Source organism: Arachis hypogaea, chromosome 12, assembly GCF_003086295.3.
Source record: "Arachis hypogaea cultivar Tifrunner chromosome 12, arahy.Tifrunner.gnm2.J5K5, whole genome shotgun sequence".
In the NCBI taxonomy this organism is placed as follows: domain Eukaryota; kingdom Viridiplantae; phylum Streptophyta; class Magnoliopsida; order Fabales; family Fabaceae; genus Arachis; species Arachis hypogaea.
The window spans coordinates 149,558-171,564 of NC_092047.1; the positions used below are offsets into that span (position 1 = coordinate 149,558).

At 33.2% G+C, this 22,007-nt stretch overlaps 3 protein-coding genes across 13 annotated transcripts; 2 read left to right on the forward strand and 1 right to left on the reverse strand.

Annotated features, from left to right (window-relative positions):
- The first annotated feature begins 6,930 nt into the window (after nucleotides 1-6,930).
- Nucleotides 6,931-10,954, forward strand: LOC140176917 (nuclear pore complex protein NUP62-like). 7 transcript variants are annotated; one of them, XM_072208486.1, is made up of 7 exons: nucleotides 6,931-7,168; nucleotides 7,263-7,385; nucleotides 7,509-7,586; nucleotides 8,391-8,445; nucleotides 8,600-8,687; nucleotides 8,766-8,864; nucleotides 9,329-9,582. In XM_072208486.1, the coding sequence occupies exons 1-5, from the start codon at nucleotides 7,160-7,162 to the stop codon at nucleotides 8,617-8,619; spliced, it is 285 nt and encodes a 94-aa protein (XP_072064587.1). In that variant the 5' UTR covers nucleotides 6,931-7,159; the 3' UTR covers nucleotides 8,620-8,687; nucleotides 8,766-8,864; nucleotides 9,329-9,582. The 7 variants fall into 7 exon arrangements, with proteins under 7 accessions (XP_072064587.1, XP_072064588.1, XP_072064586.1 ...); XM_072208487.1 differs by lacking the exon at nucleotides 9,329-9,582 and adding an exon at nucleotides 10,196-10,954 and having other exon boundaries at nucleotides 7,025-7,168; XM_072208485.1 differs by having other exon boundaries at nucleotides 7,025-7,168; nucleotides 9,294-9,582.
- A 3,335-nt stretch (nucleotides 10,955-14,289) lies between these two features.
- On the forward strand, nucleotides 14,290-17,552 carry LOC140176918 (uncharacterized). The gene is made up of 4 exons (XM_072208491.1): nucleotides 14,290-14,694; nucleotides 15,321-15,456; nucleotides 16,040-16,133; nucleotides 17,159-17,552. The coding sequence occupies exons 1-4, from the start codon at nucleotides 14,579-14,581 to the stop codon at nucleotides 17,464-17,466; spliced, it is 654 nt and encodes a 217-aa protein (XP_072064592.1). The 5' UTR covers nucleotides 14,290-14,578; the 3' UTR covers nucleotides 17,467-17,552.
- LOC112729017 (nuclear pore complex protein NUP62) lies at nucleotides 16,830-20,768 on the reverse strand. 5 transcript variants are annotated; one of them, XM_029290459.2, is made up of 7 exons: nucleotides 20,538-20,768; nucleotides 20,321-20,443; nucleotides 20,126-20,203; nucleotides 19,261-19,319; nucleotides 19,016-19,103; nucleotides 18,839-18,937; nucleotides 16,830-17,475 (listed from the first exon to the last, which is right to left on the reverse strand). In XM_029290459.2, exons 1-7 carry the CDS (start codon nucleotides 20,544-20,546, stop codon nucleotides 17,422-17,424), a joined length of 510 nt encoding a protein of 169 aa, XP_029146292.1. In that variant the 5' UTR covers nucleotides 20,547-20,768; the 3' UTR covers nucleotides 16,830-17,421. The 5 variants fall into 5 exon arrangements, with proteins under 5 accessions (XP_029146292.1, XP_029146294.1, XP_029146290.1 ...); XM_029290461.2 differs by lacking the exon at nucleotides 16,830-17,475 and adding an exon at nucleotides 18,106-18,312 and having other exon boundaries at nucleotides 20,538-20,764; XM_029290457.2 differs by lacking the exon at nucleotides 16,830-17,475 and adding an exon at nucleotides 18,106-18,340 and having other exon boundaries at nucleotides 20,538-20,764.
- Between the last annotated feature and the right edge of the window lie 1,239 nt (nucleotides 20,769-22,007).

Genomic DNA, 22,007 nt, shown 5'->3' on the forward strand with positions numbered 1-22,007 from the left:
TTACCTTAGCCCCATTACAACCTTAAAAAGACCTCATGATGTTTGCATTGGCACTTTAAATATTGTTGATTGGTTAGGAGTAAAACAAAGTTTAGAAAGCATGATTAAAGAAGGATAGAGTGATTACCCTATACACTAGAGAGATTAGAGTGCACACACACCATCAGTGAGGGTTCAATGCTTGATTCTATGTTCCCTGCTTTCATGAGCTGTCTTCTTACAAATTTACTTGCTTTTACTGTATGATTCTAATTAGTGGAATCTGATCTATATTTGTCTTAGAGAACTTATTTGTTTTTAACCGAATGGACAAAATCATATAGTTACATTCAAATATATATATAGGTTGCATTGCATTACATTACATGAGTCTTACATGTCCCTATTCATTCATATTTATCTCCTTCAACTAAGCATGAGGACATGCTAATGTTTAAGTGTGGGGAGGTTGATAAACCATTATTTTATGATTTATATTGTGTTCAAATGAGTGGTTTTATCAAGTCTTTCACCCACTTATTTATATGATTAGCATGATATTACAAGTCCTTCCCAAAGTTGTTCTATGGTTGAAAAACTTGCTTCCTAGAGATCTTTTAGTTGTGAATTTTTATTCTCTTTTATACCATTCGATGCCGTGATCTGTGTATTAAGTGTTTCAGGTTTCATAGGGCAAGAATGGCTTAGAGAATGGAGAGGAAGCTTGCAAAAATGGAAGGAACACAAGAAATTGAGGAGATGACCAGTGAGAAGCGACGCGGACACCTGGCTCACGCGGCCGCGCGAAATGGAGAAAATCATAGCAACGCAAACGCGTGACTGACGCGAGCGCGTGGACTGGTATCTGCACGAATGAGGCGATCGCGTGGACGACGCGGTCGCGTGACATGTGCGATCTGCAGAATTAACAGAAATCGCTGGGGCGATTTCGGGCCATATTTTGACCCAGTTTTCGGCCCAGAAACACAGACAAAAGCAAGGGAACATGCAGAGACTCAACACACATACACATTAGGATAATTTTTAGTTTTTAGATCTCGTTTTACTCCTCCTCTAGGTTTTCTCTACATTCATAGGATTTCAGATTTTTGCTTTTGCTTTGGATATTGAAGAGTCATCACCTCCGTGGAAGAACTATTCTAGTTTGTTTCCCCATTCTCTTACTCTTTTAGCTACTTATTCCTTTTGCTTAGATATTTATGTTACAGTTAGATTTATCAATACAGTTTATCACTTTCCCCTTTATTAATTCCGAATCCTTATTTTATTAATCATGTCTTATTCTATTATTTCTGCAAGCGTTTTATTCATGTCAATGGAGTAGACCTCCCACTTGACATGCGGGTTGATTAAAAGGAAACCCCCGAGTTGGAAAGCTTAATCGGTAATTGGGCGTTGTTGGCCTGTTCTTTATTTACCAACGCTAAACTTCCTAGGGGAGAAGGTTAGGACTCATGAATAAGAGCTGGCTTAACTACTTGACTTCCCTTCATTCCTTGAGGGTTAACTAAGTGGAAACAATAACCTATTACTAATTAAGTGAACGCTCAAGTGAGTAATTAAACTGGAAGTTTTTGGCTAATTTTGTACTTACTAACGCTAAACCTCCCCAAATGAAGAGGACTAGGACTTGCAAGTAAGAGTTGGCTCAATCACTTGACTTTCCCTTATTTAGTAAGGGTTAACTAAGTGAAAACGATTACCTTTCTAATACTACACCTGAGAGATTCCAACAAGGGTGGAACTCCCAATTGATCATTCCCCCAGTCAAGGCCTTTTAATTAGAATATATAATCTTCGCGTAATTACAATCATTTATTTTCTGTCACTTAACTCTCAAAAATTCTTGGAAAATTCCTGATTAATGAATTAGCACCCTAGTCTGCAAACTCATTGGGAGACAACCTGGGATTCATACTCCCAGTATTTTTACTTTAAACTTTGTGACAACCCTTTCTAAAATTGATTAAGCGGATTTTAGTCGATTGAGAACTATACTCACAACACTGTTTTCTCTAGAATTTCTTAATCGGTCAATTTCCGCCACGTCAATACACAAGCAAATTAAGCCTCTATTTGGGAAGAACACATCACAAATATTAAAAAGCTCTCACTAAATTGAATAAAGTTTAATTACACTGTATTTTTATCTCATAAAGAGACAACCCAGAACTAACCTAATAAAAAAGATAGATGAACAAAGAAATTTAAAAATTCAACTAATCCATATTCTTAACTTATCAACTCATCAATATTCAATAATCAATTAATCAAAAATCAAGAGATGCACAGAAAAATAGAAGAAGAAACACGCCATCAATGTCCATTCAATTAAGCAAATTCTAGTGCCAAAGTTCTATCATTCCAGAAAATGACACAAAACAATCATACAAAATACCATAGTTTAAAAATAAATAAATTCAATTCACAGAGGAAGAGAAAGAAAAACAAATATTTAGATAAAATAAAATAAGAGACACAAATTTAGGTTCCAAAATGAGAAATGATAACAAATAGAAGATGAAGGAAGAGAATGCATACCTAATTTTCTGAAGGAAGGAGACATTCGTTGTAGTGCTGGCAGCAGAGTTTGAAGGCGGCAGCCGAGGCTGCTAGTGGATAGAATAGCGGCGGTGTGCGTAGAGAAAGCAAAAGGTTAAAGAGAGAGTACATAGTAGAGAGCAGATCGGCATCGAGCTCAAAGGTTGCAGCCTCAACAGCAACAGCAACAATGTACAATGAAGAGATCAAAGGGATGCTGGAGAAAGAAGTGGTTGCCGTTCTGGTCTATGACAGAGCGAGAGACTGAGGGGCTGTGGAAGAAGAAGATTGGAGATTTGAAAGTAGTGGGTATTGTTGGGTAAGCAAGGAGAAAATGGGATGTCATAGTCGTTGGGATATTTTTTGGGGGATTTGTCACTCATGTATTAATTTGAAATCTTTAGATTTTTCATTTTTGTTAAATAGTTTATTAGTTTAACAATATTTCTTTATAATTAAAGATAAAATTTAAAATATGATTAAAAATCAAATATTTAAAATTTAAACAATAAAATTTAAGAAGCTAAATTGGAATAATTTAAAATAGTTTAAATACTTTAACAATAAACTATGTCAAAATATGATAAATTAGAGGATGAGAGATTCAGTGTGACTAACTTACATCATATATATGTATATATTATAAAAATATGTTATAGGTGGGTATTAACCCAAAGACCTCTCACTTGGTGCAAAATCCTAGAAAAATCCTAAATAACCCTAAAAAATCCTAGAAAACCCTAAAATATCTTGGAAAACCATAGAAAACACACAAAAAAATAATAGAAAACCCTAGAAAACTTTAGAAAAACACTAGAAAACACTAGAAATGCCTAGAAAAACCCTGGAAAATAATAGAAAAATCCTAAAAAAAATCTAAAAAACCATGAAAATCCTAAAAACCATAGAAAAATCCTAAAAAACCTAGAAAACCCTAGAAAATCTCAGAAAATTCTAGAAAACCCTAGATAAGACTAGAAAAACCTACAAAAATCCTAGAAGATCCTAGAAAACCCTAAAAAACACTAAAGAACCCTAGAAAACCCTAAAAAATACAAAAAAAAACCCAAGAAAATCCTAAAAACCCTAGAAAATCCTAAATAACCCTAGAAAACTCTAGAAAACCCTAAAAAAACCTAAGTATCCTAACAAATCCTAAAAAACTCTAGAAAATCTAAGAAAAACCCTAAAAACTCTAGAAAACCCTAGATAATCCTAAAAAATTCTACAAAATCCTAGAAAACCCTAAAAAATCCTAGAAAAATCCTAGAAAACCCTAAAAAATCCTAGAAAAACTCTATAAAACCCTAAAAATCCTAAAAACCCTAGATAACCTTACAAAAATCTAGAAAACCCTAGAAACCCCTAAAAAATCCATGAAAATTCTAGAAAACCCTAGAAAAACCCTAAAAACCCTAAAAAATTCTAAAAATCCTAGAAAATTCTAGAAAAAACCTAGAAAACCCTAGGTAACCTTAGAAAACCAAAGAAAACCCTAGAAAGACCCTAGAAAATCCTAGATAACCTTAGAAAATTCTAGAAAACCTTAGATAACCCTAGAAAACCTTAGAAAATTCTAGAAAACTCTAAAAAATCCTAGAAAACCCTAGATATTCCTGAAAAATCCTAAAAACCCTAGAAAATTCTAGGTAACCCTAGAAAATCCTAAAAAAATCTAGAAAACCCTAGAAACCCCTAAAAACCCTAGAAAACCTTAGATCACCCTAGAAAACCCTAAAAAAATCCTTAAAATAATAGAAATCCTAAAACCCCCAAAAAAATCCTAGAAAACCCTAGAAAATCTTAGAAAAATCCTAGAAAATCCTAAAAAATCCTAGAAAAATACTAGAAAAACGTAGAAAACAATAGAAAGCCCTAGAAAATCCTAGAAACATCTAGAAAATCCTAGAAAAATCTTAAAAAATCCTAAAAATCATAAAACACTAGAAAACCCTAAATACGCTAGAAAACCCAAGAAAAACCTATAAAACCTAAGAAAAAACCTAGAAAACCCAAGAAAACCCTAAAAAGCCCTAGAAAACCTTCGATAACCCTAGAAAATCCTAGATAACCCTAGAAAACCCTAGAAAACCCTAAAAAACTCTGGAAAACCTTATAAAACCCTAGAAAAATGAACAAGATATAGCAATCGTTTCAATTAGAACATTTGCTTTATACCATATATAGCTTCCATGTTATTTTCCTTGTAAACACCAAGAGGTGATCCATGGACAGAGAAGCATCTCGCCAGGTTTCGGCGGCCTAAGGGTCTTTGGTGTTATCCCAACAGATAAGCGTTGACTACTCACCTGCAAAAGGTAACAAAGCCAAATCAATCACAGCTGTTTAAAAAATAGCCTCAGCAATGAATACTAGAGTTCATAAAGTCATCCATAAAAAACAGATGGTAAAAAATAAAAGGAGGAAATACAGACATTGGGAGTCTAAAGACCTTCTTGACTTGTGAGAGTTTGAGCTTCACATGGCTCCTCAAAAACCTATGTAACAAATATTCGATCAATTCATATTATCACAATACATTGCAATCACTAATTAGTTGTTATTTGCAACCTGATTAAGTTAGTCATAATAGATTTAGCAGCGTATGCAAAGAAACTAGTAATAGAGGTAAGTTCTCTTCCATCTGTACATGAAACGATCCTAAATGAATAACAACATTTCTCATTCAAATCAATTCATGGATGCTTCAGCACATGATGGAAATGAGAATGGAAGTGCTATATTAATGCTGCTCTTACACAGCTATTCCAATTTTATGTCGCATCAAGTCCTACGTAAGTGACCCAAACAAGCCAGCTAAGGATGTTACAAAATACAATTAATCAAAGTGCACAGAGAAGATAGAGAACATACAAAGTCCTTAAAATGAAGATTCTCATCACCAAGAAATCATGTTCTCTCTGTCAACAAAGAAGTAAACTAACAGGTATAAACTACAATCTATGCCAAATGTATAAGAACTATAATATCTATAGTAAAATCGTTCAAAATTGAAGGAAGTCAAACAATTTAAGGGGCATAGAACAATAGTATGTTTCGTAACACACATTTCCATTTTTTTAATTCAATTTAAGAAACTTTAATTCAGATATGAAATGAGTTAAATCGAAAGAGAAAACAAAACACTACCAGTATTGCTAGAGTATTCAAAACCACCAAACTGAGGAACCGAAGAAGGACATTTCGAAGGAAAAGCAATCGAAAGCCTTTGGAATAGAGAAGCGTGCAAATCTCTTCCTACACCACCACAGGTCGTGGACATTCTGCTCCCTCTCTCTTTCTACTTCACATCGAATTTCCCATTCCCTTCTTCTTTTACAATTGAGAGATTCGGTAAGGTTTCTTCGAAGACCTGCAGCATTGGCTTCCAGAGCTGTTCCTCACTGAAACACGATCGAACCAAACGAAGTTCCATCAACAATCGCTCGATGTCAACATCACGAACTACCCTAATTGCACTGATTTGATGCTCCACTGCCACAAACACACAGGTAGAGTTTTAATGAAAATAAATAGTGAAAACTTTATGCTGATCAAGAAATTTGTTATTTGATTTCGTTGTACCTTCGATTTCAAGCTCTTTGAATTGAGGTTGCTGCGTTTCGGTTTTAAGTTCCTTCAATTAAGTTGATTGTTTGACCATTTTTTTCGCTCTACGCCTTGGAAATTTTGCCTTTAATATACTAAAATTAACCCTAGAAAGCCCTATAAAAATCCTAGAAAATAATAGAAAAACCCTAGAAAACAAAAAAAAAACCCTAGAAATACCTTAAAAAATCCTAAAAACCATAAAAAAAACTTTAGAAAACCCTAAAACCCTAGAACACCTTTGAAACCCCTAGAAAACACTAGAAAATCCTAAAATCACTAAAGAACTCTAGAAAACCCTAAAAACCATAAAAAAATCATTGAAAATCCTAAAAAATTTTAGATAACCCTAGAAAACTTTGGAAAAGTTCTAAAAAACCGTAGAAAATCCTAGAAATTCTAGAAAAACTCTAAAAAAATCCTAAAAAACCATAAAAAGTCCTAGAAGATTTTGGAAAACCCTAGAAAATCTTAGAAAAATTCCTAAAAAAACCTAGAAAACAATAGAAAAACTATAGAAAAATCTGGAAAACCCTAAAAAGATCTAAAAAACACTAAAAATTATAAAAAATTCCTAAAAAGCCCTAAAAAAAAACTTAAAAAAATCCTAGAAAACCCTAGACAACCCTAAAAAATTCTACAAAATTCTAAAAAATCATAAGTTGCATCTGATATCTTATGTTCTTTTTGTCACCTAAAACTTCTTCAATTGTCAGCACTTCAATTGCTGCTGTTGCTGAAACCAAATTGCCATGTGAAATTACAGAGAGAAGACTGTGGAAGAGATACGTGATGCATTCCTATTCTTTTCCATATTCCCTATTTTATGTGCATTTGGCTTAGAAAATTGAATTAATTGATAAATTAAGAAAAAATTTGCATTTTTATTGAGTGTTAAACACGACTTCCTGGAATATATCGAAAAGAATTGGAATATTGCATAAATGATATAAATTATATGTTCAAATCATTGTGTAAAGCCCTTATTTAACTGATATCGATTCCAGTGATGATAGAGGTCGGGTATTTCCAACAGAGTTGTTTATAGAATTCTGAACTAGATATTTCTTTCTTTTGCCCTGACCATTTTGGGATCCTGTAATCTTCTGTAGATTATCAAAGAGTGGAATACTGAGTTGCAAGAGCGTACTGGAAAATTTAGGAAACAGGCTAATGCTATAGCTGAGCGGGATCGTAGAATTTTGAAGAATCGTGATGTTCTATTGAGGCTTGAGGTTTCTCTCTCTGCTGATAATCTTTTTCTTTTTCTACTTTTTTTTTTCTATTGTACGCTACATGAAACAGCTTACATTTACCAATTATTTCTCTATGGCTTATATAAAATGTTTTTAATTTAGATCGAAGCGGCAAAAGTAGTTGAGACACAGTCAAACATGGAGCGGCAATTGGAGTTAATTGAGACTCATCAACAGGAGGTATTTTGAGAAGTTCTTTTTCCCATTTCTAAACAGTTTTTGGCGAGCTGCATTTAATGTGTGTTTGGCCTACTATTTATTTTAGTTGTTGTGATGTGCTGTTCATACAAGATTTTGCATGTGATTTTTTCTAGTTCTTTTATCTTCAGCAACTAGGATCTTTGTTTTTTTTTTTTTTTTTTGGTAAATTTCTCTAACATTAGGGCTCGAAACTAGCTTCTCTTCTGTTTGAAGTTAATTTTACTTAAGCATCTTTGCATTTTTATCGTATGAAGGAATTAGTTGTTTGCTTGTCTTTTTGTCATCAAGCTCATGGAGGATGGATCGACACAATCTACAAAGCTGATACTAATTATATAAAAATATATTACTTCCTGTTTGTATATTTGCATATTGGGAATTAACATACTAGTAAGAAGCTATAAATTTCATGGTTTTTACAAACTCAACAAGCAGGCAACATTTATTGATTTCAATCAGATCGTTGACATAAAGTGAATTAAACCTAGGTAGCTTGATTATTGAAGCAATTAGAATTTAGAAATAGAAAAGATTGAAATTGATAGACTCAAAATCGGAACATTTAATTTTCATTATGCTAGAAGAGTTTAGTCACTTCATCTAACTTTTATCTGGTTATCCAAATTGTTTTCTCTACATCTGAAGAGTAAGTTACTATGCTTATATAAAAATATTTTCATATTGATTTTATCATTTAACAGTTTCATCGCCCAAAAAGATAAAAAAGGAATTGAAATGAGTTGTGTTCTGAATGAATTCTTTTGTTGTCATTCCTGTATTTAGGTTGACAAGGCTTTACAAAGCATGGAGGAAGATGAAGCTGCTTCTACAAGAGAATGTTAGTTAATCCTAGTTTGTTTGGTGATTAAGTAGTATCTGGGTCCAGTGAAGGCTATTAGTAATTTTTGTTGTAATATGAATTGTAATTTTGATACCAGTACCTCTCATTCTGTCATTTCTTTGATTTATTTTTCCAATACATTGATTTGCAGGTATGAGCAGTCTGAACTGATAGAAAGGGAACTAGAGCAGATGACAGAACAGATCAAATTCATCATCCAATCTCTTAACTCAAACCAGGTAAAGGTTGTCAGTTTCAGTTGATTTGTTATTACACACAGAACTTAAAAGCGATGCTTACTTTATTGTGACATTCAGGGTGGAGAGCTTGATGCACTTGATGGAATGACTCCATTAGATGCAGTAGTTCGAATTCTAAACAATCAACTAACCTCTCTGATGTGGATAGATGAAAAGGTCAGTATTTTCCACCATGCCATTGTTTGGTGGAACTTTTTGTTGCTTCTACTTGTTAGGTATGCTTATTATTGGGTGTGTTCATTTGGGAGTGAAGTCAAGCTAACACCCTTATAATAGGTTGGATACTATACGCACCTGAACTTAGTTAAAAGCTTAGGTATTAGTTAAGATCATTCATGCTCTTTAATCCGACGGGATTGAAGTTCGATGTGCATATAAGTATTGTCTTCCCAGTATTTGGAATTTATAATAAATTTTCTCCGAAAAACAAAACAAACAAAGATCTGTAAACATGATTCCTCGACTCAAATATTCTCTAATTGTGGTTATGGTGTGTTTTTTTCGGAAGAGAAGGTGGATTCCTTGAAAACCTAATTTGCGCCTGTTTCTTCTGTCCTGTGTTTTTGCCTTATAACTGAATACAAGTGCTGTGATTTTGATCAATCCTTCTCGGGCTGAAGAATTTTCATCCCGCATTCAGAAGCTTGCTAACCAAGGTTCTGCTTCAGATCGTGAACTGACGGGTCCAAGAATCTGGATGTCCTGATATGTCGATCTTGTAAGGACCTGTTCAAAATTTAGATGAAATTCCAGCAGATAAACACACGGATTTGTGAGAGGAGGTTATTGTGCCTTTTGTGTGAGATTTGAGATGTATTGTTTGAGTGATTGTTACCATTAAATTTTCTGTTGGCCTAAATATTATTTTTTTACATATACTGTTTTTAATAGAAAAAAAATATAAGTACATTTAATATCTAAATAGGTAATGAACAAAATAATTAAAAGAATGAGAGACAAGCTTTTTCTTTTGAAAAGCTTATGTTCTTTCCTCAACATTTGTTATCATAGTATTCTTGACTATACATGAGGAAAACTCAAGAAAATCTTACATAATGTGGTCAAAAGAGATTTACGTATAAACAACTTCATTTGTAGACATATGATAGGACTCAACAACATCGATTGATCCATGTAACTAACTCAACCTAATGAGATAAAGTTGCTTTGTTGTAATATTTTTCGTTCGAACATCCAAATAAAGGCTTTTAGTTCATTCAAATAAACTAAATATCATTTAATGTTAGAATCATTAGTGGTTTAGTCTCCAGTTTATTTTAAAGTTTTTAATTCAAGAAGTATCTAAACTGAATATATTTTTGTTAGTTGTTTCAATTATCTTCAAAATCTAGCGATCTGCAAATACGAGTCTGTATCTTGCAGAATGCATTTTCTGGTTGATTGACACAGCAACTTAATATTTGTATTATAAAATCAAATACAATGAGAAAGCTAATACATACACTCTCAAATGTCTCGGTGCGCAGACTAGTGTCTTATGTACAAGAAATAGGTGTGACATGAATGAGGCAAAAGATTGATGTACGAGATGTCGAGATTATCCAAACAAATCGAAACAACCACCAATGAAACAGAGGATTACAATGCAGAGACGACCTGAGTTTCTCGTGCAGCACTGCCGGATCTACGTGTTGCTACTTCGGAGAATGAAAGAAATCATTTATCAGTGACTGGAAGTTTTCTATCAGTTCCCAGACTTTTCCTTTTATGAGCTGTAGTATCCAGCTTAACAGATACATGGCGAGCTCATTTTCTTCAGAATTCTGAGGCGTCTTGTTCTCATCTAGATGAAAGAATACAACGTGGAATGAGTCAGTTGGTTAGAGGCTGAAGCAATCTAGGATTTCAATATTTCATGAAACAGACATTGGCATTTGGCAATATTGGTGTCGTTCGTTCAACATAGCTTCTTTGTGACAGTTTTCACTTAGCCACCACTAGTAATTATTATTGTTATTATTATTCAAAATACTCAAATGCCATGCCAATGACTCACTAGTCAAGTGGCAAAGTCAACTAGAAAAGAAGGTGTGCATGGATAAACATCCAGTGGGGAAACAAACTGTTTTGATGCGTGGCTCCCTAAGTTATGAGTAAACACTCTTTATAGGTTATATCAAGAGGCCAGAAGGATTGGTTTCCGCTATGTTGGTAAACCCAGCAAAGGTAATATAAAGAAAAATGTCAAAAGTAAAAAAGAAAGAGAAGTATTTGGAAGTCAGCAACTTTTAGTATTTTTGACTATCATTTGACAAGCACAAATACTAAATTGTCTTTAACAAATAAATTTTACTAGTTCATGTGTTTAAAACTCTAAAAAATGTGGGGACAAACTATTGATTCATGTGTGTAAAACTCTAATAAATATAGATATAAATTATATGCTTTTTGTATGCAAAACTTTTATAAATATGGGGACGCCTTTCAAGTACTGGCAAAAAATGATAATATTTGCTATCCATATAGCATTGCTAAAAAAGAAATACTCAACTGCAATTGCTAGCCGCTGCATCTTAGTGATTTAATTTTGTTTAGCTTCTTCATTTTATAAAATAAGAGGGGGTCTTGGAGCAACTACGAGTTCTCTTCGTGGCGGCGAAGGCAAAGGGATGGAGTCCCATTGAGAAGAATGAACAAAGTGAGGATCTCGACGATCCACCGAAGGGGTTTTTTGTTTTGAGATTCGGTTTTGGTTTTGGGTCAAAGTCAAAAGCAAAATGTATGCTCTTGTTTGAATTTTTTTTTAAATAACGTCACATTCCGTCTCTTCGCACCATCCTCCTATTTCTTCTAATTGGTTGTCGTTCAGACCTACCTACTAGGCATTCACAGCGCGCCGTCGATCCGTCTACACAGATCTCCGCCGCTGCCAGAAGGAGAGCCGTCGCGAGGTGCGCATTCGGCTGCAAGTACTATTGTATTGCTTTACACGTGTAGCCGCCGCAACCGCTCTCTCGCAATCCTATGCCACTGCCACCGCTGTATCGCGACTTCAATGTCCCCCGCAGCTATTGTTTAGTTATTTGTTTCTTATCAACCAAGTCGTATGTTCATTTTATTATGTATGTGAATGGTTCTTTTCATTCTAAAGTGAATATTTATTTAGGTATACCATTGGTATTTTACTTGATTTGCTTGATTCTACATGTACATGCTTCGCAGGTTTCTTTTGTTATGTGGTTTGGATTAGATTTAGTTTAATTTTGCTTGAATTCAAGTTGGGTTTGAGTTACGCCATTTAAGCATGGTGCACGGGTGGTATTTTGGTCCAACTTGTTAGTTGTTTCTTATCAACTAAGACGGATGTTCATTTTACTATATATGCGGATGGTTCTTTTCACTAAGATATGAATATTTATTTAGGTCATACCATTTAGGTGAACGAAGCAACCCGGCACGCGACGGAAGTGCCGAAGACATGACGCAGCGGCGTGGAAGAAAGGCCAGAGGTGCAGCGTTGGAGCAGCGGCGGAACAAAGCCTCTGGCTCGGCGACGATGCAACATCACTTCCTAGGCTTTGAAATGGGCAGAGTAGCAGTGCGCGAAGAATGGGGAGAAGACGCGACTGCGCGGCGATGACACAGCGGCAGTGGTGTGGCGTCCGAGCAACGGCGAAACTGCAATTCTCTTAGTGGGTTAGCAACGGCAGGCGAGGGTGGCATTAGAAAGCTTCGTTTTCAGCAATAGGGAAGGCGGCGATGAGGTGATGCGGTGAAAAAACATAGTTGACATTAGGGGTAGGTGAAAACAGGATTCAGGTTAAGAAAGAAGGTAAAATGAAAAAGTAAAATTAAAAATTCGGTGGAGTAATTATATTGGATATTATTTTTATGTTTAGTAGGTAGTAAATTGTTTACGTTGTTCATAATTTTTGTTGTCTACATAAATATATGATATTATCTGTGATAATTAATTTATGGCATCATTTATATTCACTTGTGACATAAAATTTAAAAAATATTTGTGTATTTATTTCCATTCAAACTTTAATTATGTGTTGATTGATTAATGTATAATTTGATGTGTTAAAAATATATAAATAGTTTGTCTAAAAAGGATAATTTGTCCCAAAAAAATGTTTGATTATGATATTTAGAGTATTTTATCATATAAAAAGTATGACGGTCTTCCTTCTCCTCCTCTTCTTCCTCTTTTTTCATCTTTTTTTTTCATCATTGTCATTATCACCACCATCATACAACCGCATCCATTTCCTCTTCCTCATTCTCTTCCTGTTTTTTTTTTATTTGAATTTTTTTGATCTTTTCCTTCATTTTCTTCTTCCTCCTCCATCATCATTATCGTCATCACCAACAACACCAACATTTTGCTAACATTTTTATTGATTTTGATTCTCTATGGTGATCGAATGAACCGAAAATATTATCAAAACAAAACCATTGTATAATACCAAATGAACCGAAAATGGTCCATTATATAAATTCGAATTCAGAAACACCTTCATCTCGAATGAACCGAAAATATTATCAAAACAAAACCATTGTATAATACTAAATGAACCGATAATTGTCCATTATATAAATTCAAATTCGATGATAACGATAACGACGATACGTATTAGAAGAAGACAATGACGATAACGATGATAATGATGATGATGATGGATGAGAAAGATAAAAAGGAAGAAGAAGACGAAATTCCAATAGGAGGAGGAGGAGGAGGAGGAGGAGGAAGTGTTGTTGGTGACGACGGTAACGAAATTGAAAAATAATAAAGAAAAAAGAGGAGAAGAAGAAGAAGACATAGCATCCGGAGTGAAGAAGAAGAAGAATAACGTGAATTTGCGAAGAAGAAGAAATGCAAGGGGGAAGAAAACGGAAAAAAACGTGTAACTTAAATCACTTGGATGAACTTTGATGTAAAATTCCTTGAATGTGGAGAATTACTCAAAATACATCTTTTGATGGTTATTAAAAGAGCATTTTTAATACATGATTTTAGTTTAATTTATTTTGAGTATTATAAAATATTACATTAGAATTTATAGAATTATATGTTATAAATAATAGAATAAAATAATAAATAAATTCTTAAAAATTTATACTTTGAAAAATTAATTCTTAAAGAAAAAATACCAATAAAGATTTTTAGGATAGTAGATGTGGACACATTACTTTTAAATTAGTCTCTATGATTAAAGTAGAAGCTCTTAATTTAAACTAATATATCCACCTTTATTATCTTGGAGAATTTTATTGATACTTTTTTTTCTTTAAAAATAATCTGTCCGAAATATAAATCTTCAAAATGTATTTGTCACTTTAAATAATAAAAAGGATTTTTAAAATTTAATTAATATATGTGCTAAGAACAAATTTTAATATTATTAATTAAAAAAATTTGTATAAAAAATATAAAATTTAAATTTTTAATATATTTATAATTTATTTTTTAAAGTAAAAAATTTAATTTTTTTATTATTCTTACTCAGTGTTACTAAAACTGAATTAATATAGTACACCATAATTAACCAGTGTACCATAAGCCTGTCAAATGACACCAACCGATAGTCACCAAAAAAAAAAAATGACACCAACCGATGCACCCAAACCGTAGCATCCATAGATAACAATTAACAAGATTATAGGTGAAAAGAGAGTAAGCAGCGACAATCATTGCTCACCTCAACAACCTTGAATCTGGAAATTCAGTCTGTGATGGGTGGTGGAACCATGCCTCAGCGTCGTTAAGCTCAAATCTGGAAAAGCTTTCTCCTCCGCCGCCAACTTCATCTTCATTTTCTTCTCCTAATAATCTCAAGCCTCCAAACGCAAACACTGCTTTATCTACTTCTATCTCTCACAGCAATGAACCTAGTAGAGAGCTTATGCCGGTGGATCCGAAAGAAGTTGCCAAAAAAGCCAACAGTAGTCTCTATGATCACGTCTTTGAAACGGTTCCATCTCAACGGGAAGTTGAGGATCCCATATCAGCTCTTCTAAAGTGAGTTCTACATAGTTCTCAATTTCTTATTCTTACCTAATGTTTGCATTCTGGGAGTTTCTTTTGTTACTTGAGCTGCTTTTACATAATTTGAACTTGTTAGTTCTGGATATTGCTTATTTTTGGAAATATTTGTGGGGAAATTACCATGGCTTAGGTTTCGAGTATGGTCAGACATGTTGATGGATAATTTACTAATTTTCCAGTGTTCTGGGGATTTAAATTTGAAGATTTTAGTCATTAAATTGGTTCCCGTTTTAATCTTAAACAACAAATGAAATACCAAATCGGTCAGAATATCATATGGTACACTTTGCTACTTAACAAGTTTTTATTCTCTAAAAATTCTTGAAAACTAATTCCGTGTTTTTTTGTAGTCTTGAAGGAGTAGTATGTCTTATGATAAGATCTAGCTAAGGAGGGATGAATTTGTTTGGAAATAAACAAAAATTCCAATTTATTTAGTCTATTTCCTACCTGGACTATTTTGTGTATTTCCCGGTCAAAAGACTTAGACTGTACTTCTTCATGTGGTTTCAATTTTTCTAGAATTAGTGTATTACTGACTTGCGCAAACTACCATAACGATTAAAATCTCAAGTATCCTTTTCAAATTGATTTGTCAGTTTTATAGAAGCGGTATCATCCTCGAGCTCAAATCGACAAATCACAAGCTCTTCTGATTCGAGGATATTTATGTCTGAGGGATATAAACGATTATATGATGCAATCCAGTTGCTGCAAACTGATCCATCAATTAAGGTTCCATTTTGAAGTTTTACAACATTTGAAAGTTTTTTTATGCTTCTCAAAGTGAAACAGTACAAATTTACATAGTGGTAACTACGTATATAACCATAATCCAACATGGATATGATTATGAAAATGAGAATAATTTTAGATTTTTAGGCAATTGGGTAATTTTCTACCCGGTGTAATTCAGTTTTACAAAATCATCATGTACGACAAAAAAAAAAACAGCTTGATCAATATACAATAAGTAATAGATATTGAAAATAAATAAATAAAATGAATATGGCTTCATTCCTTTGCGTTCTGTAAAATTATTTTTTTAAATTGTCAATTTTATGAAATTAGTTTCTATAATAATTATCTTGTTTTATGGGTGATAAATTTGTTATTTTAAAGACATACTTTTATGGGTTCTTACTTTTCCACATCTTGGAATTTTTTCATTTATATACAGATCATCTCATTATAATTAACGCTATTTGCGATTATTTTCTTCAAAATTTGTTATTATTTATGCATTTATTATTAAAATTTTTATGACCTCTGTTAGATTTGTTCGTTAACTTTGTATGGGACTACAATTTCCTAGTAGAGATTAGTGGTGTCGCTGTCATCTGATAAAGCTATTTGGGATGCTGTCATGAGCCATGTGCAGCATCAAAAGCTCCTAGAGATGCCTGATTCAGGTCTTTATTTCTACTTATATGCATATTTATTTTATAAAATGAAACTCAACCCTGTGCACAAATATTCCGCTTTATGCAAATTCCAGGAAAGTGTATAATGTATTTTAAATTTTTAACTGATAAACGGATTAGGGACTGATTTCACAGTTTGAATTTGACCTCAAAATCACACGGAGAGAACTCGTAGTTGCTCCAAGACCCCCTCTTATTTTATAAAATGAAGAAGCTAAACAAAATTAAATCACTAAGATGCAGCGGCTAGCAAGTACAGTTGAGTATTTCTTTTTTAGCAATGCTGGATGGATAGCAAATATTATTATTTTTTGCCAGTACTTGAAAGGCAATAATTTATACCCATATTTATAAAAGTTTTGCATAAATTAGTAAAATTTATTTGTCAAAGATAATTTAGTATTTGTGCTTGTCAAATGATAGTCAAAAATACTAAAAGTTGCTGACTTCCAAATACTTCTCTTTCTTTTTTACTTTTGACATTTTTCTTTATATTACCTTTGGTGGGTTTACCAACATAGCGGAAACCAATCCTTCTGGCCTCTTGATATAACCTATAAAGAGTGTTTACTCATTTGTGCATGCAGCAACCCATTGGCCAGCGGCAAACCCTTAAATGGAACTCAGTACCGCGACGGATTAATCCTTGACCTGTCGGGTTAGGGGATACCGTGGGAAACCAAAAAAAAAAAAGAGTGTTTACTCATAACTTAGGGAGCCACGCATCAAAACAGTTTGTTTTCCCACTGGATGTTTATCCATGCACACCTTCTTTTCTAGTTGACTTTGCCACTTGACTAGTGAGTCATTGGCATGGCATTTGAGTATTTTGAATAATAATAACAATAATAATTACTAGTGGTGGCTAAGTGAAAACTGTCACAAAGAAGCTATGTTGAACGAACGACACCAATATTGCCAAATGCCAATGTCTGTTTCATGAAATATTGAAATCCTAGATTGCTTCAACCTCTAACCAACTGACTCATTCCACGTTGTATTCTTTCATCTAGATGAGAACAAGACACCTCAGAATTCTGAAGAAAATGAGCTCGCCATGTATCTGTTAAGCTGGATACTACAGCTCATAAAAGGAAAAGTCTGGGAATTGATAGAAAACTTCCAGTCACTGATAAATGATTTCTTTCATTCTCCGAAGACGCAACACGTAGATCCGGCAGTGCTGCACGAGAAACTCAGGTCGTCTCTGCATTGCAATCCTCTGTTCCATTGGTGGTTGTTTCGATTTGTTTGGATAATCTCGACATATCGTACATCAATCTTTTGCCTCATTCATGTCACACCTATTTCTTGTACATAAGACACTAGTCTGCGCACCGAGACATTTGAGAGTGTATGTATTAGCTTTCTCATTGTATTTGATTTTATAATACAAATATTGAGTAAGTTGCTGTGTCAATCAACCAGAAAATGCATTCTGCAAGATACAGACTCGTATTTGCAGATCGCTAGATTTTGAAGATAATTGAAACAACTAACAAAAATATATTCAGTTTAGACTTTAGATACTTCTTGAATTAAAAGCTTTAAAATAAACTGGAGACTAAACCACTAATGATTCTAACATTAAATGATATTTAGTTTATTTGAATGAACTAAAAGCCTTTATTTGGATGGCCGAACGAAAAATATTACAACAAAGCAACTTTATCTCATTAGGTAGAGTTAGTTACATGGATCAATCGATGTTGTTGAGTCCTATCATATGTCTACAAATGAAGTTGTTTATACGTAAATCTCTTTTGACCACATTATGTAAGATTTTCTTGAGTTTTCCTCATGTATAGTCAAGAATACTATGATAACAAATGTTGAGGAAAGAACATAAGCTTTTCAAAAGAAAAAGCTTGTCTCTCATTCTTTTAATTATTTTGTTCATTACCTATTTAGATATTAAATGTATTTATATTTTTTTTTCTATTCTTTTAAAAACAGTATATGTAAAAAAAATAATATTTAGGCCAGCAGAAAATTTAATGGTAACAATCACTCAAACAATTCATCTCAAATCTCACACAAAAGGCACAATAACCTCCTCTCACAAATCCGTGTGTTTATCTGCTGGAATTTCATCTAAATTTTGAACAGGTCCTTACAAGATCGACATATCAGGACATCCAGATTCTTGGACCCGTCAGTTCACGATCTGAAGCAGAACCTTGGTTAGCAAGCTTCTGAATGCGGGATGAAAATTCTTCAGCCCGAGAAGGATTGATCAAAATCACAGCACTTGTATTCAGTTATAAGGCAAAAACACAGGACAGAAGAAACAGGCGCAAATTAGGTTTTCAAGGAATCCACCCCCCCCCCCTTCCCTTCCGAAAAAACACACCATAACCACAATTAGAGAATATTTGAGTCGAGGAATCATGTTAACAGATCTTTGTTTGTTTTGTTTTTCGGAGAAAATTTATTATAAATTCCAAATACTGGGAAGACAATACTTATATGCACATCGAACTTCAATCCCGTCAGATTAAAGAGCATGAATGATCTTAACTAATACCTAAGCTTTTAACTAAGTTCAGGTGCGTATAGTATCCAACCTATTTTAAGGGTGTTAGCTTGACTTCACTCCCAAACGAACACACCCAATAATAATACTAAGCATACCTAACAAGTAGAAGCAACAAAAAGTTCCACCAAACAATGGCATGGTGGAAAATACTGACCTTTTCATCTATCCACATCAGAGAGGTTAGTTGATTGTTTAGGATTCGAACTACTGCATCTAATGGAGTCATTCCATCAAGTGCATCAAGCTCTCCACCCTGAATGTCACAATAAAGTAAGCATCGCTTTTAAGTTCTGTGTGCAATAACAAATCAACTGAAACTGACAACCTTTACCTGGTTTGAGTTAAGAGATTGGATCATGAATTTGATCTGTTCTGTCATCTGCTCTAGTTCCCTTTCTATCAGTTCAGACTGCTCATACCTGCAAATCAATGTATTGGAAAAATAAATCAAAGAAATGACAGAATGAGAGGTACTGGTGTCAAAATTACAATTCATATTACAAAAAAAATTACTAATAATAGCCTTCACTGGACCCAGATACTACTTAATCACCAAACAAACTAGGATTAACTAACATTGCATCTCTTGTAGAAGCAGCTTCATCTTCCTCCATGCTTTGTAAAGCCTTGTCAACCTAAATACAGGAATGACAACAAAAGAATTCATTCAGAACACAACTCATTTCAATTCCTTTTTTATCTTTTTGGGTGATGAAACTGTTAAATGATAAAATCAATATGAAAATATTTTTATATAAGCATAGTAACTTACTCTTCAGATGTAGAGAAAACAATTTGGATAACCAGATAAAAGTTAGATGAAGTGACTAAACTCTTCTAGCATAATGAAAATTAAATGTTCCGATTTTGAGTCTATCAATTTCAATCTTTTCTATTTCTAAATTCTAATTGCTTCAATAATCAAGCTACCTAGGTTTAATTCACTTTATGTCAACGATCTGATTGAAATCAATAAATGTTGCCTGCTTGTTGAGTTTGTAAAAACTATGAAATTTATAGCTTCTTACTAGTATGTTAATTCCCAATATGCAAATATACAACAGGAAGTAATATATTTTTATATAATTAGTATCAGCTTTGTAGATTGTGTCGATCCATCCTCCATGAGCTTGATGACAAAAAGACAAGCAAACAACTAATTCCTTCATACGATAAAAATGCAAAGATGCTTAAGTAAAATTAACTTCAAACAGAAGAGAAGCTAGTTTCGAGCCCCAATGTTAGAGAAATTTACCAAAAAGAAAAAACAAAGATCCTAGTTGCTGAAGATAAAAGAACTAGAAAAAATCACATGCAAAATCTTGTATGAACAGCACATCACAACAACTAAAATTTTTTTGGTGACTGCAAAAAAAAAAAAAAAAAAAAAAAAAAAAAAAAAAAACTGTTTAGAAACGGGAAAAAGAACTTCTCAAAATACCTCCTGTTGATGAGTCTCAATTAACTCCAATTGCCGCTCCATGTTTGACTGTGTCTCAACTACTTTTGCCACCTCGATCTAAATTAAAAACATTTTATATAAGCTATAGAGAAATAATTGGTAAATGTAAGCTGTTTCATAGAGCGTACTATAGAAAAAAAAAAGTAGAAAAAGATTATTAGCAGAGAGAGAAACCTCAAGCCTCAATAGAACATCACGATTCTGCAAAATTCTGCGATCCCACTCAGCTATAGCATTAGCCTGTTTCCTAAATTTTCCAGTACGCTCTTGCAACTCAGTATTCCACTCTTTGATAATCTACAGAAGATTACAGGATCCCAAAATGGTCAGGGCAAAAGAAAGAAATATCTAGTTCAGAATTCTATAAACAACTCTGTTGGAAATACCCGACCTCTATCATCACTGGAATCGATATCAGTTAAATAAAGGCTTTACACAATTATTTGAACATATAATTTATATCATTTATGCAATATTCCAATTCTTTTCAATATATTCCAGTAAGTCGTGTTTAACACTCAATAAAAATGCAGTTCTTTTCTTAATTTATCAATTAATTCAATTTTCTAAGCCAAATGCACACAAAATAGGGAATATGGAAAAGAATAGGAATGCATCACGTACCTCTTCCACAGTCTTCTCTGTAATTTCACATGGCAATTTGGGAGCGGCAACAGCAGCAAGTTCTAGGTGACAAAAAGAACGTAAGATATCATATATAACTTAGGATTTTCTAGGATTTTCTAAAATTTTAAAGTTTTTTAAGATTTTTCTAAGCTTTTCTATGATTTTTTAGGTTTTTCTAGGTTTTTTTTAGGATTTTCTATGAGTTTTTTATGATTTTTAGTGTTTTTTAGATTTTTTTTTAGGGTTTTTCAGATTTTTCTATGGTTTTTCTATTGTTTTCTAGGGGTTTTTAGCAATTTTTTTAAGATTTTTTAGGATTTTCCAAAATCTTCTAGGACTTTTTATGGGTTTTAGGATTTTTTTTAGAGTTTTTCTAGAGTTTTTTGGATTTTCTACGGTTTTTTAGAACTTTTCTAGAGTTTTCTAAGGTTATCTAAAGTTTTCTAGGGTTTTCTAAATTTTTCTATTGTTTTCTAGGGTTATCTAGGATTTTTTAGGATTTTTTATGGTTTTTCTAAGGTTTTCTATGGTTTTTCTAGGATTTTCTAGGATTTTTTAGGGTTTTCTAGGATTTTCTAGGGGTTTTAGGGCGTTATAGGGTTTTTTTTATGGTTTTTAGGGTTTTCTAGGGTTCTTTAGTGATTTTAGGGTTTTCTAGGATTTTCTAGGGGTTTCAAGGGTGTTCTAGGGTTTTAGCGTTTTTTAAAATTTTTTTTATGCTTTTTAGGGTTTTTTAAGGTTTTTCTAGGATTTTCTTAGGTTTTTCTAGGGTTTTTCTATTATTTTCTAGGATTTTTCTAGAGTTTTTTAGGGTTAATTTTAGTATATTAAAGGCAAAATTTTCAAGGCGTAGAGCAAAGAAAATGGTCAAACAATCAACTTAATTGAAGGAACTTAAAACCGAAATGCAGCAACCTCAATTCAAAGAGCTTGAAATCGAAGGTACAGCAAAATCAAATAACAAATTTCTTGATCAGCATAAAGTTTTCACTATTTATTTTCATTAAAACTCTACCTGTGTGTTTGTGGTAGTGGAGCGTCAAATCAGTGCAATTAGAGTGGTTCGTGATGTTGACATCGAGCAATTGTTGATGGAACTTCGTTTGGTTCGATCGTGTTTCAGTGAGGAACAGCTCTGGAAGCCAATACTGCAGGTCTTTAAAGAAACCTTAACTAATCTCTCAATTGTGAAAGATGAAGGGAAATGAGGAATTTGATGTGAAATGGAAAGAGA

What these genes read in the sequence shown, in the direction of transcription:
- LOC140176917 (XM_072208486.1), top strand. An exon ending in ATGTTCTATTGAGGCTTGAG is followed by an intron (nt 7,386 to 7,508) that starts GTTTCTCTCTCT and finishes TTTTTAATTTAG; the next exon opens with ATCGAAGCGGCAAAAGTAGT. An exon ending in TTGAGACTCATCAACAGGAG is followed by an intron (nt 7,587 to 8,390) that starts GTATTTTGAGAA and finishes TCCTGTATTTAG; the next exon opens with GTTGACAAGGCTTTACAAAG.
- LOC140176918 (XM_072208491.1), top strand. Translation starts at nt 14,579, where the DNA reads ATGCCGGTGGATCCGAAAGAAGTTGCCAAAAAAGCCAACAGTAGTCTC. An exon ending in CCCATATCAGCTCTTCTAAA is followed by an intron (nt 14,695 to 15,320) that starts GTGAGTTCTACA and finishes TTGATTTGTCAG; the next exon opens with TTTTATAGAAGCGGTATCAT. An exon ending in CCTAGAGATGCCTGATTCAG is followed by an intron (nt 16,134 to 17,158) that starts GTCTTTATTTCT and finishes TCTTTCATCTAG; the next exon opens with ATGAGAACAAGACACCTCAG.
- LOC112729017 (XM_029290457.2), bottom strand. An exon ending in ATGTTCTATTGAGGCTTGAG is followed by an intron (nt 20,204 to 20,320) that starts GTTTCTCTCTCT and finishes TTTTTAATTTAG; the next exon opens with ATCGAGGTGGCAAAAGTAGT. An exon ending in TGATGTGGATAGATGAAAAG is followed by an intron (nt 18,341 to 18,838) that starts GTCAGTATTTTC and finishes TCCCGCATTCAG; the next exon opens with AAGCTTGCTAACCAAGGTTC.